At 40.3% G+C, this 27,957-nt stretch overlaps 1 protein-coding gene across 1 annotated transcript in view; it reads left to right on the top strand.

Annotated features, from left to right (window-relative positions):
* The first annotated feature begins 3,514 nt into the window (after positions 1-3,514).
* IMPG2 (interphotoreceptor matrix proteoglycan 2) overlaps positions 3,515-27,957 on the top strand; it is a 57,916-nt gene continuing 33,473 nt past the window's right edge. Inside the window, exons 1-5 of the mRNA XM_009891628.1 lie at positions 3,515-3,593; positions 4,918-5,163; positions 14,319-14,485; positions 26,057-26,088; positions 26,187-26,210. Coding sequence (XP_009889930.1) covers positions 3,515-3,593; positions 4,918-5,163; positions 14,319-14,485; positions 26,057-26,088; positions 26,187-26,210 — 548 coding nt within the window. The remainder of the gene's footprint in view (positions 3,594-4,917; positions 5,164-14,318; positions 14,486-26,056; positions 26,089-26,186; positions 26,211-27,957) is intronic.

Raw genomic sequence — 27,957 nt, 5'->3', positions numbered from 1 at the left:
CCCCCCCCCCCCTCCCCAAAAAAAAAAGACTCTGGTTTCTAGGTGGAAAAGCAGTAATTGCAGAATGAGACTTGAAAGGTCTCAGGGTTGAAAATGTTGCCATTAATGGTTGTGTAAAACCAAGACCAGTAGTAATAATTCTTTCCAACCAAACTGAAGTTGGAAACACTGTTCAAAGATGTAGTGCAGGCACTGGGATCATCTTTGGCTGTTGAGCAAGGTAAGAGATACTTACCTGATCGACAGTTCAGAAAATGAGGAGTGCTGGGAATAGGCTTACATTACAAGGCCAGAGTAGATAATGAAGTGTTAGATTAATTTGGTTGACCTCACTGCCTGATTTTTCTGCTCCAAATACTTTACAACACTACGTGATAGAAGAGGTGGCTACGGTGGGCTGAATTTGCTCGGCTGGAAGGCTGGGCAGCCTCACGCCTTGCTTAGTCTTGGGAGATGGTTTGCCAGAGAACTCTTCACGAGCACACACAAAAAGTGGTAATGGTGAAGCACTTGGCAACAGCGACCAGACCACAGAAACTGAACAAGCGAAAAGGTTTCACCTAAGCTAATTTTCTCAGCTAAACTGATTGGGAATTTTGTTGGTGAGTCCTGTCAAATGCCATAAAGTCAGTTGCTGTAGTTCCAGTCACAGGGGACAATGTATAATCCTGGTATTAAGCCCTGTGAGCTTGGAGATAGGGAGTGTATGCCATCACATGGCTCTTCATTAGAGGCATTTTCATTAAGGTGTACCTTTATTTTGCATTATTTATCTACAGATGAGTGGATTGAGCTTTTTGAATAAATTGCATTTGAAAAGAATGAAATTTAGAACAGTATGTGCACTGTAGCAGAATTTCAGTGACCATTACCTTGTAGAGAACTATAATTCAGCTTAATCACATCTGCTATATGAAAGCGCATCTCCTTTCTTTTCAGAAATACAAATTGTCAGAAAATTGTCTTTCTATTTTTGGAGGTACTGATGTGACCTTGGCGTGTTACCTCACTAGGATTATACTTGACACCCCCCCCCCCCCCCCCCCCCCCCCAGCAAGAATATACTTTCCTTAAGAAGTTTTGAACAGATACAATTTGGCTGCTGGAAATGAAGAATTGTGCATCTTATGATGCAAGTATTACTGTAAAGGCTTTATCAAATCAAGGAAAGAGTTAATTTTCCAAGGTTATTTTGGAAAACTATAGCAAGAATTGTTTTGCTAATTTTGAGAAACTTTAAATTATGATTGTGCTTTTAGTTATGCATTTTGCTGTCATAAGTGTAGATTTTCAGCTGTTGCGAATCGAAATTTCAGTGCTGAAATCAGTGTTGAATTTAAAATTCATTGCTTGAGCTAATATTAACAAAACTGAATTTAAATGTTTGAAATATTTTATCACACAGAAGCTGACACAGCAATTCCATGGAAAAGAAATTTTGACAGAGAGATAAAGCAGGTAGTTTTTATACTATTCAAAAGCTGAGTGCCTTTGAGTACTTTGCTGATGAGAAAAAAACAGCTGGTAATTGTGTAATTTACAACTGTAAATGCTGTAAATCTGAAGACTCTCCAGGAAAACTTTTAATTGGGTTTCATACTCTTACAGAAGCATGTGTATTCTGAGAATTTTCTCTAAAAGGATTAGTTCTCCTGCATTATTGAGGTAAGTTAGCCTTTGCCTTTATAAGCATGTATAGTATTTCTAATCTTGATTGAGTTGCATTTTTTCCAGGGTAATGCAGAGGATTACAAACAAACAAACAAACAAACAAAACCCCAAAACCACGGCTGGTCTGTGTTGTTGAATCCAGGGTTGTAATAAAGGTACCCAAGCTAGCCTCAAAAGTTGCTCTGTTGACCTAGAGATGCTGAACAGGACTTTGAAACAGTTTATGAGCACGAGCACAATGTTGTTCCTGTGCCTTGTATCATCAGGACTCTTCCATTTCTGGTGCCAGTGGGGTGAACTGCACTTGGTGCCACTGCCAGTATTGTAGTCAGCTTGACAGAGCCACCCTAGGTGAACGGTGCTGGTTTGATACATCCAAAATGTCTGATTCTAAGAACACTGTTAAGGGGTGTTAGAGCAGCTCAGTGGTTTAACTTAAAGGGTAATTTAGTAGTTTTGTGGAAAAAAAACAATCAAGGAAAATACGTTGTGTTTTTGAAAAATATCTACTAGAGTCTGTTAGGTGTCGGAAGACAGAGCCTAAAAATGAAGGTGGTTTTATTTGATTCCTGTGAGGGCCCTGTGTGTGATACCAGGAATTATCAGTGTTATCTGAATTGTTGGAGCTCAGCAGAGCAGCTAGCAGAGAGGAGTCAGCGCCGTGTACCTAAGGAACTCTGTGCAAATGCTCTGCAGGCTGTCACCTGGGACACCTTGGGAATCCAGCTTTGAAATATTTATGCAAAACCGCTACCAAAAATAGTCACTTCAGACAAACCGGCAGTTTACTCAGATTGATCCCAAGGCAGCAACCAGCAAGTCCTGAGCTAACGCCACCCAGGAGACAGCCCTGGCGGGGGGGTTTCTAGTGGTCCGAATGCAGTCTGCCATTGCAGGGCGGCTTCCATACACGTTTCCGCAACGAGCTGACCCTGGACAGGAGTGGAGCTGGGATTGCCGCTGCTTTCCTGCACTCTGTCCTTTCTGCAGCTCTTCTTAGCTGATCATCTCTTCAGGCATCTGTACTAATTTGTTCCTGCGGCTCATGTCAGATAATGCCTGAACAGAGACGGAAGAATCACAGCTCGCCCTGGCGTTATCTTTGGGGGAAGCGCCTCTTCTGGGATGTGTGGGGCAGTGGTATAACAGCACAAGATTTTCTGCTTTAGTGGGGACTCAGGCGGCAGGGCTGTATTAGCTCTGTCACCAGAAGAAACAATCCTACAGAAAGATTGCTTCGGTGTTCTCCACATACGTGTCAGCGTTTAAGCAAGTCAGTGCTTAGGCGAGTCAGTGCATTTTTAGATACATGAATTTGTACAAGGAGAAGACAAAATTCACTGAGACCTTCCACTGGAGACTGACTGGTGCGCTCCCTCAGATGTTTTGTGGTCAGCGTGATTTTAAAAAAGGGCAGAAATTGAAGGGCCAATGAAAAACGTGGTTAATTAAATGTGAAAGGTGCTGTCCTTGTTTGGACTGTCTGTTAATGGTATGACAAGCTCTGGTAAAGAGCTTAGCTGGCCAGATTAAAATTAAAAAATTGTCTCAGTCCATCTGCTGGCTCCAAGGAGTTTACTTCCATCACCTTTTCTTGTTTCTTCACCGAAGCGGAATACTATCTTTGAAAAGAACGTTCCCAGGATGTCTTGATTGGCTTTTTTTACCTAATGTTTTTTCCAAAGATAATTACATGTGACGTCAAGGCGTTTTCAAGAAGGGCAATGCTCTTGGTTGGTTCAAGGATACATTGAAGACAACAGCTCTTTTGCTAACGGGGATTTTCTTTTTTTTTTTTTTTTCCTTGCATATTGTTGGGGTTTTTTTTTTTACACAAATAAGTATGTTTGGCTTCATTTGGAAAATGTTTCTTTGCCTTCCGTTTTTGGGAATGATTAAAGGCGATCTTCAAATAGTTGCAGGTAATGCAGAATACTTATTCATATTCTTGTTTTTAAAGCTTACCTATGGCAGTGTGTAGAAATAAAAATACCTCTCCACTTTAATTGTAGCAAAGCGGACTAATACAGAGAAATGTTTGGTCAAGTCTCTGCCATGATATCAGTGTGAATATGGAATACTTAGAGTGATTTCCAGGAGGTATTACTGTACATTTGTGTTGTTTTGAGTGTAGAATGTAGCTACAGGAGGCAAGGTTTTCTAACTTAGAGGGATATAAATTACTGATATATGTTTTACTTGGTCATTTTTTGTTAATAATTTTGTATTAAATCATAAAAAGTGAGGTTCTGTCTTCTGTTGATGCACTCTGAAGATATGTCAGTTTGGTAAAGATTGGGCTTTTTGCCTTAGTGACCTTTTTTGATGTTTCCTACTCCCTCTGATCTACCGTCTGGTGGTGGTCTTCTCCATTAGACCTGACTATTAATATGCCATCAAAATAACCATGTTCTTCATCTTTCACTTGTCAAAGTCAAAGGTGCTATTAACTTTGAAGTTGCAGAATAAGTTTATAATCTGTGGGATGAAAAATGCCATACACTTGTTACTGTTCTTTCTCTAGTAAATGATTCATTGTGATTCTTCTTCAGTCATGTTTTCTCAGAAAAAAGTGAAAGAAGAAAGTTGAATTAACTAATTTCAGATCAGCTGACTGTGGAGCATAGAGAATTAGACTGTCAGACTAAAACCAAGTAGACACATTCTCCCCTCAGCTGTAAAGCTTCCTCTGGAGTCAAGTGGAACAACTAACATAAGAGGGAATGTTTAAAAAAGCTAAAGCTGATGAGCCCTTTTTTTCCCTGCCCCAGTCGGGTAGGGACCTAGCTTACGGTGGTGAACGTTGTACTCGCTAGCTGTCAATTCAAGCAGCTTTCTTGGTGCAAAGGACACAAATGTTTCTTGTGGAAAGAAAGTATGGAATAAGGGGACTTGTTAATTAATTAATTACTTATTTCATTCCTGGTCCTGAATGCTTCTATGTGCATGTTTATTCACAAATATAGTCCCATTGACTTAAACAAGCCAAATCACAGAAGTTAAACACAAAACTTTAGGATTCAAAGGGTTAGGGCTTTAAGTTATGTTATCATTTGATGGGATGCCGTAAAGACCTTAAGGTTCTCTATAATAGTACAGTCATACAGACAGGTTTTGTTAACAGACAAAAGCACAGTTATGCCCATCAGAGACCAGAGCATTGGCATTGAGATACATACGACTGCAGAACTATTTCATCTGAGAAATTTATGTGTGATTTTAATTTTACAGCAGAAGGTTATTCAGCTGCAGAAGGAGGACAGTCTAAAGGTGGTTCACCAACCCCTCAGCTCCATGGCTGGCCGTTGGCAAACCCTTCTCTGCCTCCTGAGTTGAAAAAGCTTACTGGCATTGTGGAGGCTGAACAGGTCAACAAGCATCTGCTGTCACGAAGGAAGCGGTCCATTCTGTTTCCCAGTGGAGTTAAGATCTGCCCTGATGAATCTGTTGAGCAGGCTATTGCCAACCATCTGAAATATTTCAGGCTCAGAGGTAAGTGACTGTACATCTCATGGGTAATTGATAAAAAAACATTTATTTATAAAAAAATAATAATGAAGCTTTTAAATATAATAAATACCAGGCCATAGGAAATACATTATTACCCAAGAAACTTAGTTTTCTGCAGCCACCCCTCAATTATCTGTGTTAGGGGTATATAAGGGCCAGTAAGCAAAAGTGTGAGTAATTATAAAGAAGAAAAATCTACAAATGAGGTTGTAAAAGCTTTAGAACATAGCGGTCCTAAGTTGAATCAAAAATCCACTTAGTCCATCTGCTTTCCTATTGGATTTACGGCTTCCACAATCTGCAAGGATTTCTTGAGCGGAGATGTTATGATCACCCTTAGCTCTTTTAGCTAAAAACTTTTGAAAAAGATCTCTGCAAGAAGCAGAGGTGACTTTAATCAGCAGCAGGTTGTGCAAGATCTGGTTCAAGCAATTTGTCATCTTTCTTCTGTTAGCAGCAATGTGCTGCACCACAAGTATTTGGTGATGTTTAGTTAATCACATCCTGAGTAAATGCACCTGGGGTAAGTGAGAGTTGATGATGCTGTCACTTTCGTTCACACTAAAGCTGTTCCTTGAGTGTTATTGAGTTACTTGCCAGCTTTTTCTTGAAACCATGTTTTCGCTAGCTAGCTGAATCGGTGCAGTGATGAAACAGTGAGATGAATTGTCGTGTCTGCACTGTCAACAAAATAGTCCTAGAAAAGAGTGTGGTCACTCTTTAGCATTCAGAGACTGGCTACTATCAGTAATTAGAAAAATAACTGACCCCACAAGGGAATAAATGTGAAGGTACACAGAATCTGTTGATTTTTCAGTCCCAGTCTGTATTTTTAGAATCTTCTTTGTGTTTTCTATCTGTTGAAGTAAGGAATGATTTAAACATCCCATACTTTCTCTGGAAAGGATGGTTTCAGTACAGTCTATTCTTTCCTCAGTTTTACTTTACTATCAGCAAAAACTAGTGCCACTGCCATGAAAGGAAAAGTTGTCATTTTGATATAAGAGCTTGTTAGAAAAAAATAAAAGGTTTGCAGATGCTGATTACCCAGGTTACGTTTGTTCTATCTATATCTACCTTAGAAGGAAACAGGTGAGAATATAATTATCTCTCTGTAGCTTCAAGCTTTATTTACTTTTGCTAGCTTGTTAAAGCCTCTATTAGTGTCAGACACTGACTGACGAACATTTCTGTCACAGGATTTAAGCAAGTACTTATGTCATATAGCTGTAGGCTTAACAGTATACAGGCTTCCCCCCCCGCCCCCCCGACTACATCATCTGTATTTTTTCAGCATTAAAAAGCTACAAGATAAAGAAATATGATAAAAATATAATAAATCATTAAAAATAATCAAAGGGTGACAAAATACAGGGATTTGGAGAGAAATCAGTATTTTCTAAAACAGCAATAGCACCCTTTGGCGTATGGAAGGCTAAGTAATGGTATGATTATGCACTGGCGGTTATTATTATTACTGTAGAAGTCAGAAGCACCAGCCAAGAATAAGGGTGTTTTTGTACTTGTTTCTCTACACCTGCGGTCTAGAAGGCAGGTTTCTCAAGTGCTGATTTATTCCTACAGTCAATCACATTGCAGGACAAACTGAGTTTTGCCTTAGCAGAAGATACTATTTTCAGTCTCTTTTGAGGTGAATCGGGGATTATGATTGTCTCTGTATTCCCCGATATGATGTAGTCTGTGCATCACTTGTAGCTGTATATGGAAGTTGCTGCTGTTGGCTGGCTTTGGATTTCATTTCTTAGAATGCAAAGATGGAAATCAGTCATAGATGCTTACAGATTGGGTACTGTGGGTCTATGGGTGGGTTCTTATAGAGTGTTTTTAACACATGTCCTTTTAAATGGTGGTAATGTTAGGATTGTTGCTGGAAGAGTCATGTAAATCTGGTGGTTCATAGCTGGACTGTTATGATGAACACAAAGTGTGTCCAATACACAACTGGAGGTGTCAAAAAACAGATGTTCTGAAAATCTAATAGCGGGGTTTCAGATAGTGAGTGTGCTGTATGTGGTTGATGATGAATAATGATGTTTACTGCTGACAGGGAGATGGTAGCCCAAGCCCCCATAAAAAAAAAAAAAAAAAAGAAAAATAGCCAGGCCCACTCAGACCAAAAGTCTGTCATGACCAGTCACCTTATGTAGACAACTCAGTGAATCTGTCCATTTCCTTTGGTAGATTGCTGGTAGATGGCTGAGGATTGCAATAGATTTGGAAGTGGATTTAGGCACTAAAACTCAAACAAGATAAGGATTGCCAGGTAGCATGGCTTGCACCGTTCTCCCTGTCCTATGCCTGTTAACTGGGTAAAACAAAGGCTGCTGGATTTTGACACCAAGTTTCAGGGTTAATACTGCTGCTCTTTGCTGCCTCTGAGATGTAATTACTCTGGTGGCTACCTTTCCTAGATTCTGTTTGCTTTTTTTCCTGCTGTGATCCACTGTCACAGTTTAGTGTACGTTCGTGAGCGAGTACATCTTCTTTTTGCAAGAGTAGATCAGACAGTCTCTCTGCCAGGACTGTTTTTGTCAGTCAGAGCTTCAGATAAAGCTGAAAATCTAAAGATAGTGTTTAAAGATACTGACCAAAGAAGGAAGCGGACGGTATTCTAGTGTGTCATAGCTGATGAGAGATAAGGACAGTTTGGTACTGTCCTTGGGAAGTATTTCTTTTGGGAAGTATTTGGGAGGTATTTCTCAGGAATGAAGTTCTATGCATGATTATAATCCCTAGATGTGGTAATCTCGGGCATAGCACTGAGTTTTCTCGTTTTCCCCTTTCTCGGGTAGCTTCAAATCTACTTACTGAAGCATTAGAAATAATGATGTTATATTCTGCACATGGACAGAGTTAAGAGTGAAGTTTCAATTTGATGCTGAAATCCTAAATGTTACAAATTATTCAAAACTTGATGAATAATGATGAAAGCAAACAGTCAAAAGTCATAAAAAGTACCTGGATAAACAAGTATACAATAAATAATGTGTCTGGCTGACAGAGCCTTTTTTCTTTGTTCCCCCCTCATCCCTGGCACATATTATGCATAGCTTGTACTCAGCCAATACATTTCTGAAGTTTATTTGTAGAAGGTCTAGTTGTCTCTCCCTCTGCATTTGAATTATTAGATGTCAGCATATGCTTCTAAAAAGCCTGACTTTTCCCATGAAAGACACTCCTTTGTAGTTACTGAAATATCACTGTTTAAGAATAGTTTATGTGCTAGAATTTAGTATGTTAGTGTTCAAAGAAAAACATCTTTCATGTGGTTTAGCTAATTGCCATTCAACTATTTTAATTTAAAATCCTGTTTTGTTGTGTCTATTGTTTAAGGATTGCTATGTTATGGGCCATACACAGCAGTATTTCAGCAACAGATGAAATGATTTCTCTGCATGTGTGTATATTACATTTTTTAGTGAGTCCTAACGAAGTCTTTGCAGAAAAGACCCCTTAGGAGGTGTGTGTCAGTCTCCCTGTCACTGGAGTCCTTATGAAAACTTGTTGCAATTAATCCATTCAGTTGTGCAGCAATTGGTAGAGAGGAGGAGGAGTTGGCCTCGTGTTGCCTCAAAATAGAATATTCAGCCTGATTCGGTGCTCCTAGCCACTGTACACGATTCAACTCTTAAGAAGCACTAATGGGATTTAACTGGGATTAAACTCCAGCACTGTCCACTTAGACAAATGGCCAGAAAGCCACCCTGCCCCCTACTAGGTGCCCAGTGCTGTCATATGGTGCCCCTTCTGTTAACCTCAGAAATCCCTGAGCACGGACTGAGTGTAATAGGCTAATTGTCTCTCATTTGAGAGACAAATGTGTCCTGAATGGTAAAGCTGGAGCCACAGAGACTCTGTATCCTACCCAGGGGCATGAGAGGTAGCAATTTCAGAGAGAGAGAGCTCGGTCATCTCATCACAGATCTTAGCTGGAGGTTTTGAAAAGAACTGTAAAGTCTTTAGGAAAGGAAACTTCAAATAAACATTTTTCCACCCCTTCCTACAGATTTATAGGACTGAAAAGAGGTTGTACCTGTCTGTGTGGATTCTTTTTGCCTGAAACATAATTTATCTCAAGCTTTTCACAATATTTTCCATTATATTTGTAATATTACTTGAGCATAAACACTGCATTTGAAGCAGATAAGCTCCCAAGGGCTGGGCTTTGTGGCTGCCAGAGTAGATATGCTGGGATTCACACGGTCTTACTCCATGTCCGGCTTTCTGAGGTAGCCTTTGAAAACTGTTACAGCCTTTAAAAGTCAAGACCTTGTCTACTTTAAGTGCGTGTGACACTTAGCTGGACACTTCCACTTAGTGGAAGTTTGCACAAGGGCATGGGCCAAATGTGTTGATCTTTCAATTTTTGCTGCCTTGGCACTCTCTCTCACCTTGAAGACGATTATCTCGGTGACGAGTTAAATGACCTGAATTTCTGAGGCATTTCAGGATGGACTACATGCAAAATGTAGTACGTGCATGCAAAATGTACTTTGGAGAAAAGCTGCAGAACAAGCTGTCTGGTTTGCGTCCTTGGTTTGAATTCTGGTTTATCGTGTCAGTCAGTTCATCGGTTTAGTCATCTTCTGCATCTCTGCTTCCTTTCCTGTCGACAGCTGGAGTGATCACATCTCTGCAGCAGGGAGCCTCTCTCTATCTAGTAAGACTTCATTTTTTAACACTTGAATTCTGCAGAGAGAAATTGCAAAGTACCTGAGAGATCAGTGAACGCTAAAATACACGTTATTTATTACTGCAGCCATAGGATGAAGGAAGTAATTTTCTAGAGGAGCTTACCTTCCCACCCACGTGTAGCTTCAAGGCTCTTAGCTCGCTGCCTTAAAAGATTGATCTCGATTTTATGATGCTTTTAATCAGTATTGTTTGCCAGGGATTAGAGGCCCCGTCGCAAATCCTGTCTCCTCCAGGGCCTGGTGTTGCTAATGCTGTCCCACTATCTGTGCCGGTGCCTACCCCTGTGGCAGGCTAGTGAAAGTTTGGCGGGAGATCTGGCCATAAAGACAGGCTCTTCGCACGTGCCCTGAGGGCTCCTCTGCAATGCAGGTGGCATGTGGCACCACTGCTGGGTCTCCTCATCCCGGCAGGGATGGCTGCTTGGTTGGATTTTCAGGGTTTTGCAGCTAGTCTTAAAAACCTATTTCTGGAAAGATCTTAATGCAAAGCCTGTGTAGCAGAATTATTTTACTTAATAGTTGGAGTATGTTAACACAGCATCTTGTATTAAGCAAGCAGTTATCAGTCATAACTCTGAACTTTTGGGCTCCTGTCAATTTGTGGTAAGCTCGGATGCTGCAATTTTTTCCCATTCCCTATCTACCTTAAACATTTTATATGTAAAATTCAAAGTTACGTTGCTAGTCAAAAAGCTTACTGGTAAATCTGTTTGGTTGTGTCCCCCCAAATAGAAATAAGATAGAAATAATACAATAGAAAAATATTTTCTATTTTGGCCTCAGGAAGTTGCTATTTTAAATATTAGTCAAAAGCTGCTTCATTTATTGTCAGCATATGTATGTAGTATATCTGGCACAGATACTGGCAAGTTGCTGAAGGGTCAGAAAGGAAAGATAGTGAATTATTTTTATACAGTAACTTATAGTTACTTACTCAAGCTTCCAGTCAAATCCTGTTTAGCTCTGTTTACATTTTTGTCTCCAAGTTTTGTCTACAGAGTCTCAGAATGCTTATAATCTAGTTATGAAAAACTTGTTTTTCTTATACGGCAGTTCTCAAGAATTCCCTGATAAGAAACTTTGAAAATCCTCCCTTGCCAGCAGATAGTCAAAAATCCGCCACAGGGTGGGCTCCACCTTCAAGTTCAAAGAAGGTTAATCACATTTATTATGGAACTTGAATGCACTGTGAGGGTGGTGTCTCTTCAGTTCCCTGGGTGGCCTACGTTGATGAAGCCATGGTAAGAACTGGCTCCCTCTTTGACGTACCTGAAGGCGAGATGGGAGACAGAATCATGCTTGTTTCTTTCTTTACATAAGCGTGCTGAAGAAACTGTGCTGTTCTTTTTCTGTGCTAGGAGTGGCAGCTTTCATCTAAGAAGCATTGAAAAAGGTGTAGCAGAAAGAAAGACTGAAACAAAATTGTTCCTTTTCTTAGCCAGGCTACGGATTTGCTCTTGTGCACCATATAGGTGTCAGCATGCTTCGGGCTGGTTCTTGGGCTGAGCCCTTACAGCCTGGATTTGTTGTCCTGCAAAGCAATCCCCTTCTTTACACACTGGCCAGTTGGAGTAAACAGGATAATGACAAGATGGACTGCGTGTCAACACGGTTGCAGGGTGGCTGTACGTGGCAAGCAGCTCACCGTGGCTGAGGATGCAGTTTCCTGGACAAGGCTAACAGGAGAGTTTAAATGGCAGTCGTGGTAGATGTTTGCCTGAGGTTTTTAATCCCTGCCTGTGTGTCAGAACTAACAATCTCTCAGGCTGCCCGGGAGGAAGAAATGGGCCAGCCTTTTCCTTCTGAATACAGAAGCAATTTGCACCATGTTGTCCAACTTGTTACGGCTCGCTGCAGCGGAGCTGGCTGGATAGGGCCCAGGCTAGAGAGGGCAGAATGTGACTTCTTGTCTGCGTCCCCTTTCCTCTTTCCATAGAAAATACGACCCTGTTCTGACAGCTTAGGTCTGGTTAGTGGGCTTGGAGCCCACAGATGGCACAAAGCCTTTGGGATTGGAATTCAGTAGAGTGTCTAATTCCAAATGAAAGGCCACACAACAAATCCTTATCTATTGGGAGCTGATTGGGACAACTGTTCATACAGCAGCAGCTTATATACAGGCAAGGCACTGTCTCATCACATGTATTTTAAAAAAGAGATTAAACTTATTTACGAGCATTAAGGAAAACTGCCTTCAATTATTACTGCCAATTATTACTTGCAACTGGAAAGCCAGTCCTTTGCCTATTGCCTTTTGAAAACCGTAGGGTTAGACGGTGCCCCTGCCATGTATTTGCAAGCTATTGCCATAGCTTCGACCCTTAGTGATAGCCTGCTGAAGGCCTAGCCCAGCCACAGGGATTGTGGCTGTACAACGTTGCACCTGAAGTGAAAGATGAATTAGAATGCAGGATATTAATACCTCCAGAAGAAATCAGAGCGCACAGTATTCCTTAGTGTGGAATTTGAAACTAGACTTCGGTCTTTTCCTGGATGCCCAGCTCTTAGGAGTGGCATGGTAGAGAGGATATTACAGATGTCATTCTGGTTTGGGAAGCTTATTAGTACTCCAGCAGGATCCAGAAACCCCGGAGGAGGATTATGGCTTCATTGCCTGAGGTCTGTGCAGAGGTCATACAGAAATGTGATCCCTGCCTCAAAGAATTTGCTTCCTCAGCTGCTAAGGAGGCAAGCAGAACTTGAGGGGGAACCTGAGAGGGTGCGTGGATGCTTGTAAATTTGGCTATTTTTTTCAGATTAGTAAAGATGCATAAGCAAAACTGATTGGAAGCATCTCCAATACTCCTTACCTAATGACTGTGTCTTAAATTTAGCTACCTGGAAGCTAGAGTGGTGCTAGAGCAGTAATATACTACTGACAGTTAATAATGCAGGAGGACTGAGGACTTTCTTCTTCTCTAGTCATACATATCAAATAAGCGATAGGGCTAATCTCCATGTAGGAAAGCTGTCAGGAATGTGGCGTGGAAATAAGAGATATCTGTGTATCTGTAGAGTTCCACAATGGAGAAATCGTCTCAACTGCTCTGATAAACTGAAATTTAGGGTGGAGAAAAGAGCTGTTTTTTGCATGGTGCCATCCAGTATGCTAGAAGCAGCTAAGCTTTAAGGGTGCTACTGCATGTGAAACAGTTCATTAAGGTTGTTATTTATAAAGCCTTTGCATTTAAGTAAAATGTCCATCTCTTTGTTGCATGAAGGCACGTTTCCATATGTGATCTATGCGTTAAGTTTTGCACAAGTAAGTACATTTAATAGGTTTTCGAATTCAGACTACAGAGTACCCAGAAGAAATAGCAGTAAGGTACTGGTTTTGGCAGTGTGGAACTGATTGAAGAAAATTATTTTCCAAAGATAGATTCATGGTCAGTCTTCTGTAGGGTCTTGCTTATGATGTCAAGACTTTGCTTGAATGCAAAGCATTCCTTTGCTGAACTGTATGTATGTAACTAGTGAGATCCGATTAAGGCCAAAAAGCAGGTTTGTCTGCTAACACTCCAGGCTGGCATCTGCTGTGAGTGATTTTTTGGAGCTGTTCTCCTTTTAATATTGTTCTCTTCCAGGACTCAAGGAAAATCCTGTAAACCTTTCTCTCTTCCTGTTATCCTGGGTCACATGGAGGTTCATGCTTCATCCTTATGTGACCAGCTGCTCTGATTGGCAAAGAGCACATGCAAGATTGGGATGTTAAAGCAGCTGGTGTAGAACAAGATAATTTAACCCTTAATTCTCGAGCTGTCTGTTCAGTCAGAGGTATCTAGTCCGTTCCCAGTGCATACATGCGGTAGGGTTAGAGGTTGACTTATTTCTTAGTATGTTGTGTTATTATGTCATTATCCTGCCCTGTTTTTCAATTTATTAATGCAATTATAATTTCTGAAAGTTATTTTAAATTCCATGTGAAGGTGAGTCCAAAAGAGTTGTTACTGATTGAGCCCCTAAAACTTCGATCAGTGCAGGTATCATTCTTACAAATTAGGCTCCAGGTCTACTTTCTGTGAGGACATTTGCCGTACTATTTTGGTTTTCTAAATTTTCTGAAAATCTGACCCATTGATCAAGGGCAGTTTCACTCAGTGAAAATACTGTTGTTCTTGATGGTTGTTAGGAGACAAGTGCACTCTCTCTTGCACCCTTTTTTTTTTTTTTCTTTAGTGAAGTAATGAATTACTTCAGTAAAAAAAATATCAGGGAGGGAAGTAGTATGAGTGTGGAAGCTCCACCAGATGTTCATTGTCAGTCCCTTCAACACCTTGCACATTTACATGTAGGTGTACAGTCACTGTATTCTATATATTAATGTATTGAAAAGCATACAACATTTGGGCAGTATCATCCTGGCCACCCATGCTATGGAAGTGCTCCTGTTGTATTAACACCAGACCTTTCTTGTGCCTTCAGTGTGTCAGGAAACAGTCTGGGAAGTCTTCAAGACGTTCTGGGATAGACTGCCGGAGCGTGAAGAATACCACACCTGGATGAACCTGTGTGAGGAAGGAACAATGAGTACTTTTGAAATGGGCGCAAACTTCAGTCAGTCTGAGGAGCACCGGAGTCTGATTGTGAAGGTGGGTGCAGCAGCTGGTTGGTGTTTTCTCATGAGCAAGGGTGTAATGTCCCACTGCCACACGCAGCTTGGCCAATGGCTGGTGGTAACATGTGGAACACTTAAAACGTACAGGCGTGAGTATCACAGCTCTTGGATCCATACTTCTGAAATCAGTTCTGAAACCAAAGTTGTAGCTGATCTGCTGCAGGGAAAAGCAACAATGATGAAGAGAACGTTTTCTTCGATAGGTGTGTTCCTGACAAGTAGATGATGTCTAGAGCCCTTGTCTGAAAGGGCAGTGTGACATGAGGCAGGCTGTGGTGCATTGCCCTCTGTGGCATGTAGCAGCCTTCCTGCTCTGAACTGCACGTGGAGATGCCTTCTGCTCAAATGGCATCTCAAAACAGGAAGTTCTGAGCTGTTATTTCTCATGCTATCGAGACGTATGGCAAAATTTGCAGAGGTTAAAATCAGAGTGCAAGTGTAAAATCACAGAATCGCAGAATTTTCAGAGTTGGAAGGGACCTCTAGAGATCATCTAGTCTAATGATTTAATAAAAAATTGCTGAATATCTTGGTATATTCTCTGTTACTTCAGTTGAAGCAAGTTTATTTTAGCTTAAAGCAAATAAAAGGAGCATTAAGCTAAACTAAAGAAGCTGATCTCCAATGAAATATGAAGGTGTTTTTTCAGGAGTTTGTGAATTTTAAAATTAAGTCCTTAGTACAAAATTAAGTGCTTAACTGTGTATGCATCTAAGATACAGTAGATATTTTAATTTCTCTGGATGAAAGGCTGTCTTAAAATGAATGGTTTATGGATCTTCTTTAAGATTACAATGTCTTCTATTTTTGCAAGCTAATGGATGAGTAGTTTTATGAAATTTATCATAAATCTTAAATGTATGATCCCATAGGATCAGTAATGTTCTGCTAGTATGGATTCTTCCTGTCTCTTTTTTATGGACTCCTATGCTAGGAATGTGCACTAGGGAATGTGAGTGTGAAAACTGTTGTGGATAACGGGGAGTGATTTTTTTTTTTTTTTTTTTTTTTTTTAATTCCCCTGAGCCTGTGTGTTAGTCTTCACAGGTGGTTGCTACCCAACATCTGCTTCTCTCATGTTTGATGGTACTGTTGTCCTTAGAAGACTTTGCAAAAAGATGGAGACAACTAAAATTCATGTGAAATTTTTATGTGCACAGTGAATGTATCGTTGCTGTATGTAAGATTTTGGTAGTGAGATGGTCTGTAGTTGGGAGCTTATTAAAAGAAATCAGGATGATTCGTGGAAGCAGGATGGTGCATCTAACTTCCCATTGCTGCTTTGCCTTTTTTGGGTATGACCCTTCAGCATTACAGTGGAGTCAGATATAGTGCTCTGTGTTTGATGATTTATTCAGATGGTTTATGTGTAATTTAGATTTCCTTTCTCCTGTAAATGGATATATTCCCTTCAGTATTGCAATATTCTGGAAAAGTACCGTTCATCCTTCTATTTGGTTTCAGCACAGCTGATAGAAGGTGATGGTTGTTGAGCTGATTTGATGGGAGACTAGTCTGTGTTAAGGGGGATTGATTGAATGCTGTCACCACTGTGTTCCACATAAAATGTCACGAATATATAAGGTGGCTTTTTTTGAAATAAAAGCCTGAACTCAATTTAAATTTGAACCAAAGACTGAAGGCAAGAGTGCTCTATCCCATCCCCCAATCAGCCGGCTTCAGAAGGTCTAATGGTGTATTTTTGAATACATGGGTCAGAGGGTGGATTTAATTGCTAACTCTGGTACTGACTCATTCCTTCTCATATGTGCTCATGCACAAAATGCTTGTCAGAGAGTGAAGCCTCTTTAAAGCAGCTCTGAGAACATTAAGTCCAAACAAGTGCAGCGGTTATACCACTGCTTTTAAGAACATCCTTCCTCCTGCTAGTTGCTTGCTCCAGTCTAATGTGGTGGTAGGAGCTGGGGCTCAGCCTGTGGGACCAAGCGCACTTTCTAAAGGGTTGCGTCCTGCCCTCTTGTACTTTCCACCAGCTAGGCTGACCAAGTTGTATGGCTTCCCTTACTTGTGAGATTTATTTTTTTTTCTCCCTTACTACAGCATGTTCATTCATTTGTTCATGGTCAGCTGTCACCATATATTTTTTTTTAGTTCCTTAGGTTTGATCTATAAAGTGTTGAGCACTTCTCACTGAAGGGCTGCCATCATTTCACACCGTGCACAGCACTCTGTAGTGTCCATGCATGATGCATGTTCATAGTCCACACTCTCAATTGCTTAAAAGGAAGACTCACTTCTGCCTGGCACTGTAGAAAAGCAGCGAAAGTGGTTGGCAGTGGTTCTTTGTCTGGCCATTATGTGCCTCATTAAACACTTGTTTTTAATCTTCCTCTGCTCTCCAGTGTCTGTGAATCATGTGTGGTTAATCTCAAGAGTTTAGTTTAGAGCCTGCAGCTGATCAAAGTATTTCTGCTTTTCTTTTGGTATCTATTGGCTGTTACTGCCATAGCATTTATCTGCCACCTCTTTGTATTCTGCATGCTGGCAGTTTCTGGCAGTCTTATTCTAAAGCATCTTTCAATATTACTTTTTGGTAGATGGCAATGTGAAATTAAATTTTTAGAAGTGCTGTATGCCATGAATTTTCCCTCTCTCTCTCAAAAATAGTTCAGCATATCTGAAAATTAGGCAAAATAAATCTGTGGGGTTTGCTCTCAATAAAAAAAATAATTTAGCAAAAAGGTTGCTTTCATGCTATTTTTGTTGTAGTGTGTTTCTGTTTTGAGCAGTGTAATTAAATGACACTTTATTAGCCTTCCTTCCTGGTTTGTTTCTTACCTTTTCCTCTAATCCCTGGTATAATCACTGTCAGATACCTACAGATGTAGTGTCTGCTCCAGCATGGCTTAGTTCATGTAGAGAAGCATTCTATTTCTCTTGCTTTCAGCACACTTTTTTACTGGTTATCAGCTGGAGCTTAGGCCAGCTCTGGTCCCAACTCCCATATTTTTTCTTCAGGAAAAATGTTGTTCAGTCTCTAATAGTCTGTCAAGAAGACTTGACTAATTTGGTGGGGGTGAAGGCACAGATAGCTGGAGTTTGCTCTTTTGCCATCAGATGCCTTCTACTGATAGAGGAAGTGTGCCTCAGAAGGCAAAGCTTTTGCTGCTCTTTAATAAGCAAGCTATGTGCCATATGTTGTCTTGCAGAATTGAGGCCTGCCTCTGTGTGATTGCTTTTATAGAGATATATATATGCATGTTATACTGTAATATATAATACATACACTAGGTTTTCATCAGGTTCTTAAAGCAAATCAGCTGCTAGATTTTCAAAAGGAGCAGATGAACAGGATTTATGCCAGCCATAAAAAATTATTTTAAATATTCTTTTTCCCCCCCGAATTGGTTCATTTTACTTTGTGTGATCATGTTAAATAAAAGTACTTTACATAGGATGAATACTAGCCTAACTAATTTCTTTGGATATTAAGTAGATTTACAAAGTGTGGGATTATGTTATCCCTCCAACTCTCTTCAAATCATGTCAGAAATGGAAAAGGAGAAGGTAATTCTAATCCGAAGGAAGATTTGCTTGCAGTATATTTCTTCATGTAAACCTTCCTTCATATAAATTAACCCCACTTGTGTTCCTTACTGTGTAGCTGCAGTTCAGGTGGAGTATAACTCTGTATTATATAGAATGTCCTCATTCATCCCGTTCATGCGGTCGTTCTACGCTTTGGGCATCTGTGTCTACAATTCTGATATTGCCCAAAATTGCACCCACTCTGCCCTGCAACTGCAGCCTTGTTCACGCTTGTGCTAGATTGCTTTTGAAAAATCGAAAAGGGGAGAAACACAAGCAAAAGTAACTATCCGTTTCCCAGGAGCCTTGTACTTCTTGCTATGAGATTGCAGCACTGCTGGCAAACCAGCACAATCTGTGCTGTTCATAGGAGCATTTACAGCTGGCATATGATATTCTCTGTAAGATAGCCACATAGCTGCCGGGCACTTGTTTTGACTTTATAAATTTCTGAAATAACACAGCAGTTCTGGAGTTGCTGATTGAACTGTTTTGACGCCTGCTTTCCTGCTTTTTCTGTCCTTTAGAGAAGACTTTTTTTTTTCTTCTGTGTGTTCGGAGGATTCTTCAAAGAGGGTTTGTTTAGCTACAAAAATTGGCATCTCTGCCTATTTCTTTCTATATTTTTTCTTTAATTCTGTGCAGTTTGTCATATGAAATGAAACCAGAGGGTTGAATTTTCACATGCAGCCTATTGTTACAGTAAATAAGAAGATTAAAGGAGAGTCAGTTGCCAGTGCTTCCCTTGTTTCTTCTTTTAACTGCTGGGCCCTGCTCACCAGGTGTGCAATTACTATAAGAGGCTGCAAACAACTTCTTGTCCAAACAGCATCAGAAGTGCTTAAATGTGGAGGAACAAAGTTAAAAGAACTGAAGGCATGAAAAATGTGGAGTGGTAGTAGGAACAGAGATATTTTCAAGAGGTTTAAAAAAGTAGATGTAAAGACAAGCACATCCTTATATAGTCTGTGGTTCTTTAAAATAAAAAAAACCCAACAACCAAGCAAAGAGCACAGTGTGCAGAATACACTGTAAACATTCAGCTTCTGTTGAAAGATACCGGTGAGTACCTTTTACTTGATAGCTACCTTGCAAATACCTTGATTGCTTACATTTTTTTGGAGCCTCGTTGACTAGTAGTATAGATGCTCATACAACAAGAAACAGTGTCAGGTCTTGTTATGGATATAATCTGTAAGTGTACTGTGATTAGAAGAGGAGGAAAAAATACACTTCCTAGGGAATAAAAAAATTCTGTATTAAGTCATATTTATAAGGTTTTGTACTCTCTATTATTTTTTTCATTAGCCTGACATTACATAACAGAAAACAAGGGAATAGGACACATGTGCATGTTGAACATAGGACTTCTGCTGTTTTGTAATAGAAACTGTATTATAACATTTAGCTGTAGCCCATGCTGACATTTTGAAGGCAGCCTTTGGCTGTGGGGAAAATAAAAATTTTACAGCCTCTTGTTTAATACCCTTTTGGTTGCCAGTGTGCTCTGAACCTAACCCACACTGATGTGTCTATCAAACAGAATATATTTGATTCAGCAAAACAAGTCTGCTGTGTGTATAGGCCTAGAGGAAGAAAAAAGTGACAATCAAGATGTAGAATACTGCCAAGTTCCTGCTGGCACGTGAGGGTCTCTGAACTCCATGGTTCCCCGGCCTTTGGCCATTTGTTGTTTGTGACAGTCTCAGAATTTCCAAAAGAGAGAAAAAACCTAAGCAAATACAGGAAATGTTGATAATGGTGAGGAGGTAGTTTTCCTGCTGGAGCAAGCTGTGCTGTGCTGTGCCTGCTGCTTAATCGTGGTTTCTGTCTGCATAGAGCTTCTTCCCCCGTGGCGGTGAGTCACAGCTCAGCAGTACCTGCCACCACGAAGAGCTGCAGGAGCTAGTCTGTGTGAATTATTAGTGCAGTGGATATCTTGAAATAGGTCTGATAATATTCCTTGGTGGGTACAGACAGCCTAAAATACTGATGGTCATACTTACCTGTTAAACTGTCACACATCCAGGTAAGTCATGGTGGGCTGAGATAATCGTTGTGACCTTTCTGTTCATCAGAGTGCTTAAAGGAAGCAAAGAGGCCCGTGGACTTGCATGACTTTGTCGTTGTTCTGTTGGTCAATTAATTTGTGGCCATTTTTAATTTCATCAAAATCCTGACACTTGATGTTTTACAGTTCCTGGAGAATTTAGGAAATTTAGGTTTTACCAAGAGAATCTAATGAAAGTTGGAGGTAGACCCTTATCTTTCCAGTACAATTAGAATCTCCTTCCCGAGACCATAGCAAAATGCAGTTTAAAGCATGATACTGCAGTGCTCCCATAGTAAAGTTCTGTCTGCATCCCACATTTCCAGTGTGGGCACATCATTGGGCAAAGCTGTCCTCTATGGCAGATTACATGACCCAATCTCTATTTCTCCAAACTTCAATCAAATTCCAGAAAGTCAAGTTTTAATGAGTTGCTGTTCCTTGTAGATCTGATGACAAACTACAACAACAAGGCACGTTGAAAAAAGCTGTCATGAGAAATGAAGAATTCGGGGTGCTCATGTAACTTAAATCATTGAGCAGATACTCAGCCATGACTGCTGAGGGCTTATATACATCCTCATGTCTATAACAAAGCATATCTGAACAGTATTGGGCAAATGAGACACGTGACTCATGGATTAGGCCATGAATCCTTTCCAAAGGAACCAGGTCTGTGTGATTGTTGGTTGCTGCTAAGAGGGATACTTGTGCTGTGTGTACCTTTTAGCGGAACCGAGAGTTGAGAGATAGCCGTGGGGAAGAGTTTGTAGTACAGCTTTGTCTGAGAACCAAAGGACAGACAGTTTCCCCAGGAATCTGCAAAACAGTGACAAGAGGTGCTCACCTGCCAAAAGTCAACTCGAAAAGCTCCTGGGACAAGATACAAAACGTGGGACTGTGTTGACTCAGCAGTACTTTTGTTTAGTATAGACTGCTCATCCTATCAGCAGCTCTGTTTCAGCGTGTTTGGAGCACAGACTGTTCAGTGAGGGAGACTGGGATAAAAGAGGCAGAAGGCAACCCTGCCTTAGGATGCCTTAATGGGTAGCACAACAGAACACACACCCTTAGCATGCTGAAGTGGGCGCTTAGCAATGTAAAATAAATGATTTCGCCTGACTTCTGAGCTGTGTTCAAAAGTGGGATATAGTACCCCAATGATGTGAGTCATTTGTAACCACTTACTCCTGATGCTGTAGTTTCTGCCCACCTCACACAGTACATGATTTTGTCTTCCTAAGGTTCCTCTGAGGCAGAAGTTTCTCTTCTGCTATTTCTCCTCTTCCAGTTCTGTGATCTTCCTTGCTAACCATTGCCTTCCTCTGTTCAAGAAAATGTCCTAATCACAGTTTACAGTATCTTTTTAATCACATAGATATCTTAACATTTATTTATTTGCATAAGACGTCTCCAGTTTCTTCTAAATCTGGAAAAAAGCAGATCTCATCTGATCTTTCACACACCCCACCCCTTACAGATGTAAAAAAAATTTCCTCTGTTGCCATCCTTTGAGCCATTCTGTCAGATTTCCCTCGCCCCCTTTCTTATCCCCACACTTACTATTCTCCAGTTGACTTTGGCTCTTTCTTTTTGCGTTGCAAGTTTTAGTTAGCTTCCTCTAACTTAAAAAGCAACAGACCTTCACCACACATATGCAAATAGATTAATTAACTCCAGTTGCTTCTCCAAATCTTGCTTCGTCTCCCTTTCATCTCTTAAGCTCTTTCTGTGTTAATTCTCTCTCTGGTCACTCTCCACCAGTTACAGCCTAAATCTTCCTTTTCAGTCTCTCCCTGGTGCCTGGCACAGTACAGAAACTGTCAGCAGTGATGCCTGTGCTCGTCTCTTTTCCAGGCAGAGCTCTGAAACGACACTTCATCCTCATCATCCTTGTTTGATCAGCTCCTATACTCTGCAAATCTGTAGTGCTTCCTTGTTTTCCCTGTTTTTCACCTTGTTTCTAGATAGCACTGCCTAACACGCTCTGAAGAATCACTGCTATGTTGAGAGATCACATCTTCTGTGGAGCTGATTCCTCCTGGACAGACTGGACTCTTAGCTTGTTTCTGACACCTTACCGTGGATCTCCACCCTTCATTTCAACTTGAACAATTTCTGTTCCACTAAGCTTTCCCTCCTCTTGCTCACTGTAGACCATATTTTCACCTTATCTGTCAGGGTGGTGCCTCAGAGCGCTGCTGTCCATCCTGGCCTTTCCCTCCAGCTTCAGTTCTGGATATTGTCATCTATCTCCTTGGATTGCCCCCAGTGCTTTGGCCTTGCCTCTGTGAGGCCGTGGTTCTGCTACGCACTGTAGTGGGGAATCAGCACAGACAAAGAGAGAATAGTTTCTTGGTATGACTTTCCTGTTGAAAATGATGTGTACAGGTGGGTTAAATCAAACATGCCTGGTACAATCCTACACAGATGGGATTAAACTAATATGAGATTATTTAAGATCTCCTTGACATTTCCTCCACCTTTTTCTCCTGCCTGGAGTTATCTCTGAGATATTTTGTCTTCTGTGCATAACAATCGTCTTTTAGGATCAGACAAGAGTATCCTATGTAATTGCTTTTCTGCAAGTTCACGAGTTGACAGAAGCTCATCCATCCAGTCGGTACCGTATGTGATTTGTGGCATTGTGGTAGCCTGTATGTAATTCTATGGACTTTTATTAATTTGTGATAATTTTGCATTATATAAAACTAACTTTGGTTTGTTGACAAAGGGAAGCACTGGTGCAACAGATACAAACCTCAGCTCCCAGCTTTAGAATAACTGGTGTAATAATGTTATGAAGGTCTTGCTTCAAGAGAACTAATTTTATACAAAGCATCTGCCAGAGGTAGTTTCACTGAGTAAAAGCCATCCCCTGGAGCTTTGGTGTGGCTGCTGCTGCTATGTAGAACTATTTATAGATCAAGTATTCAAAGGGTAAAGAAGTTAATTAATCCTTGCAGATCCTGGTGTGGTAGGTATGTTTATAACTCCATCTTGTTAATGAAGGAACTGAGCCAGAGAGTTGAGGTGATCTGGCAAAGGCTATGCTGTACTAAATGAGAAACCAAGCCAGTATTAGAATTGTAGAGCCCCTGGCTTCTAATTAGGGGAAAAAGGTGCCTGTTTGCCATCAAATTAAAATGCCAGTGCTTGCCCTCACCCCAGACTGGAATGCAAGTTAGACATTCAAGAGAGAGGAAGGCAATTGCACTACAAACTATTGCAGACCGTGCTGTCTTAGCAATAGGGGGATGCTTAGTTTTCACATCCTCAGTTGAAAAAAGAACATTTAACATAACAAAACCCAAGTCTTACATTTCAGTCTGTAGGACTGATACAAAATGTGTGAATCTATTTTTCAGCTCTCTAGACTGTAAGAAGCTGAAGACTGGGTATTGAGATTGTGCTTTCCTTTCAAATTTACTGTAAAACCTGAGATTTTACCTGTGACATAAAGCTGCAAGGTGATAATAATCTCTGCGCAAGGTTTGCACTGGCATATGGGTTTTAATGGACAACTGATAATTCTCTTATCACCTCATTTGTAATTTACGGTTCATGCTTTTTGTTGTTGTTTTTGCGATAGCTTCACAGCATTATATAGCAACCAAATGTAAGGGTGACAATCTTTACCGTTATTTCTCAAAGCTGAGAAATAATATTTTGGAATATTTTGTCTGAGAAAGAATTGTGAAAACCCAGGTCATTTAAACAGGTATTAAAAGCATTAACAGCCTTAAAAGTAATGCTTTAAAGTTATTTTATTTCACAAAAGATGTGATTTGCAACAACGAGAGAATATTCTGTCCTGAACTAGGTGAATTAAGGAATAATCCAGCTGCCCCATGCAGAGGCTGTCATTCAAAGCCAATCATACAGTATTAAGCTTTGCTAGTTTACTGCAAAATTGGATGACAACTAAATTTCATGCCTTTTTTTAAAAAAAAAAAGTAAATGTGGAGATAGTGTGTTACGTTTGTTATTCTAGCCTTTGGCCATTAAAATAATAATTTGGCATTTCAGGTTTGGTTCTTATAAGTTCTTTGTATAACTTATTGAATAAAAGAGTTGGAGATAACAAGACATATTGGTTAAGTGCTGGGATCTAGGCTCAGGAAAGCGAGGTGCCACCAGCTCCTCATGCTGCCCTGTTTTGGCCAAGGCAACCCTCACTGGGTTGTCTCTGTTTCCTTGCTCTATGAAATGGTCAGGACTATACTGACCTCTGCTGTCAGTGGCCTTTGTGGACCAGTGAGTGAAGCTGCTGGTTATGGACTAGCAGGTGGTATTAAAAAGATGTGTGGGGCCCCTAATAAACAGGTTTGTTTTTAATAGCACCTACAAACTGCCTTGACTGACTGAATATGGAAGGAAGTCTCTTTTTCTCATGCACAAACAACTTTTACTACCTGGGCTATTACTTCCATATAACTTTCCAAAAGCTGGTAGAGAGGGAATCAGTCTCTCTATTCCTCGCGGATCCCAACGCACTAAAGCTGAGTACAAGCACTGTATACAGCAGTGTAATGACCCCTTAAAAAAAATTACAGTCCAATACAGTTTTATTGGCCCTGAGTTAGACTTTTCACTGTTAGACTACCTAGTCTTGCTAGTTTCTTGGTTTGTCACATAAAACTGGTCTCGCTGTGCCTTAATTTTTCATACTTAAGGGTTCATTTGATGAACTTGTACAAAAAAGGATGGCCAAAGGACATGCTGAAAAGCAAACCGGCTGAAATTAGTATTTTGGCAAGCCCTCCTCAGGCTGGTATCCAGGCTGCCTGCGATTCTAGCTGTGATCACACTTACTGTCCACAGATGTCCTGGAAAGAAGAGAAGCCATTGGAATGGCTACAAATCAATAAAAACCGAACTTTTAGACTTCCTTAGAAACACAGGTGAAGAGAATGAGCTGGCTAACCTGCTCAGAAAGTTTCTTTTGCTTTTTCACTCCTCCTTCACATAAAGAATCACCAGGATAGCTTAGAGCGACAGTCCTTAGGTCACTAAATGTATTTGGGTGTTTTGCAGAGGAGTTTTCAAAGTGGGAACAGTATGTCTTAAGTTCATTGTATTTTAACTTCAAGGAAGATATTTGAGTTGATACACTTTGGATTGAGTTCTTACTGAAAAATATATCTGCATTGACTGTGTAAAGAAAGCCACACCAATAAACAAACTGCCAAAGGATCTGTTTTTTCCCTCAAATGTGAGAAACAGAAGTAGTCTTCTATACATATTTTCTGTTCTGTTCACATTGGTACAGCAGCAGGATACGGAATTATTCCTCAACAACTATCATGTTGCAAACTGCTCAGGATTTCCTCCACTCCTTGTGGTGTTCCTCACAGAATCTCCTGTGACTCCTCTTTAGAATCAGTGGCACTTATGCCATGAGAATTTTGATGAAAAATTGTGAACTGTGTAGCGCTGACTTAGTCTTTATATGCCAAAAAATGAAAAAAATGTCATCCCTGTCACTTGTATAACCATAAACAAAATCATCAGACTAATCCTAGTATGTTACTTTAAGCTGTAACTGTATTTTCAAAAAGGTGGTTTTAAATCTATAGACAAGTAGCGGAAGTAATATTCTATTTCTTAAGACTGCTTGCTTAAAAGGGTCCGATTGCTAGCCTCCTCTGCGGTGAGAGAGCATTGTTCCTGCAGAACAATGCAGAAAAATGCAAAATGCAGAGCATCTTCTGACAAACCTAGCGCTCTTTACAGTGTCTGTTCAGTTTCAGTTGTACTTTGGAAATGTAGGACACATTTTCTTTTCAGCAGGGACTTGGTTAATAAATTTTGAACTTAACACAGAACAAAGAAAAGAGAAGTATTTTGGCACAGGGGAGGAAACAAAGTTGTACAAACTGCACTTCAATTCCTTTCACTTTATGATACTCAAATATACTTAGGGTTTGTTTGTTTGTTTTCCAGAAACTGTCCTATGCAAAGGAAGCCATGGGCAGGTGAGTATCTGCGTGTGCCTTGCATTTTATTCTCTCTGGAGATAACAGCAGGGCTGAGTTGTGACATTTTGTAACCGTTTCTCTCTTTTTCTTGTCAGCTCCTGCACTGATTGGTCGTGTGGGTAAGTAAATTTCCCTTCTTAAAGGCTCCTGCTCCGTGCTTTCTCCAGTTCTTGCTGCTGCTGGAGTTGGTTCGTGCTCTGGAGATGAACAAAATTCACCTTTGTGCAAAAGGGCACATAGAAAAGTGTGGTGGAGAAGTCCTGTGGTTCTTGCATGTGAACCTCTGGCAGGCTGTCCTAGCATGCTTGGCATGCTCAAAATACCTCAGCCAATCTGGGGCTTGTACTTTTGCTTAAGTATGTCATCACCTTGTTGGCCGTCGGGCACTGATGCAGGCTATTTACCTGAAGAGGTTTAGTGGGGGAAATCTATTTTGGGAAAGAGATGTGTCCATAGTTACTTGTGTTAGCGTTCCGGTTATCCTGCGGACCTTTCCCAAAGACTTTAAGGTAGTTGTGGTCATCATAACAACAAGCAAGAAATGGGGATGTTTCTGAAAAGCTTTTTTTTTTAAAAAAAAAAACACTTTTGAGACATGTACTCTGAAAACATTTACAAGGGAATTGGCTGCTTGGGCTCCTCGCCCTTTTAACAAGGCAATAAAAATGAAAACTAGGCTGAATTATGGCTTCTTTTTACCAAAGCAAACCTGAACTTGACCTATTATTTTTATGTCTTTTTTGAGCTGAAAGGAAAACCAGTTCAAATTGTTATTACTTCATTCCTACTCAGGACTTCATCTAAGCTTCTATTTTTAGAGCAATTCAAACCCAAACAACCTAGTGCTGATCTCATCTGAAAAATTGGCAGGTTCAATTCCCTGCTTTACAGGCCACATAAATCTGTGATAAATAGTAAGTAGTAAGATAATAGTAAGATAATTCATTTACTGGGAAGTGCAATCTCTGAACAGACTTCAAAAAACCCCCCTAACTTTGCAAATTAGGTATCTCCATAATGATTTCATAACCACAACATTATATATTAAAATTAATAGCATGAGATGATAAGGGCAAAAGTGATTCCTAAGAGATTGGTTTCTCCCTGTCCTATTGAGCTGAACACTCCTCTGACATGAGCACTCCCCGCAGCCTCCAGGTTCTCTGGGTAGCATACATCTGTTCAGAACTTTCTCTGTTGAGAATGCAACATTGAGCAAACCTTTATATTTTCTCTTTGAAAAGACAAGCATAAATTGAAAAAATAAATCTTGTCCTTGTAAATTTTGTGGGTCCAATTTTTTTTTCTTCTTAGCATCTGTCATTCTCTAGACTGGTTCTTTACATCAATGGAACTACATCTTATTTATCAAAAACTGTGAATCCAGAGATACAGTTATCTCAGTTTGAATGTTGAAGACTCTGAAAAAAATCACCTTTCTGAAGAAGTTTGAGTTTGAAAACCTGCTCTATCCCTCAGTGTGATCTTTCAGGAAATCTAGCAACTGTAGAGAGCTATGAGAGAATTTAGTCAACACTAATTAATCTAGAGTCACTGCATGCACTGGGCTAAACAACCTAACAATGCCAAAAGCCCAGCGTTTGATTGAAAGGTGGATCAGAGTGATTAATGTTGTACTTGCCCAAAAGCCATGTTATCAAGTGCTTTGTGACAGGCATTAAAGGGGCTCTAGTTCACAACTGGCAAGCTTTACCCAGCTTAATTCACTGTGGGGCTGTATTTCATCTCTGTCAAAAATACACTGCTTTTATCCCGTTATATATTACTTCAGATTGTTCAAAGCTTTAGGATGGGATCTTTGTTATCACCATCAGTTTAAACTTTGGGTTTACTATATCTTGTCCT

The sequence above is a fragment of the Charadrius vociferus genome, unplaced genomic scaffold (assembly GCF_000708025.1).
Source record: "Charadrius vociferus isolate BGI_N301 unplaced genomic scaffold, ASM70802v2 scaffold329, whole genome shotgun sequence".
In the NCBI taxonomy this organism is placed as follows: domain Eukaryota; kingdom Metazoa; phylum Chordata; class Aves; order Charadriiformes; family Charadriidae; genus Charadrius; species Charadrius vociferus.
This window is presented reverse-complemented; position numbering and strand designations above follow the sequence as displayed.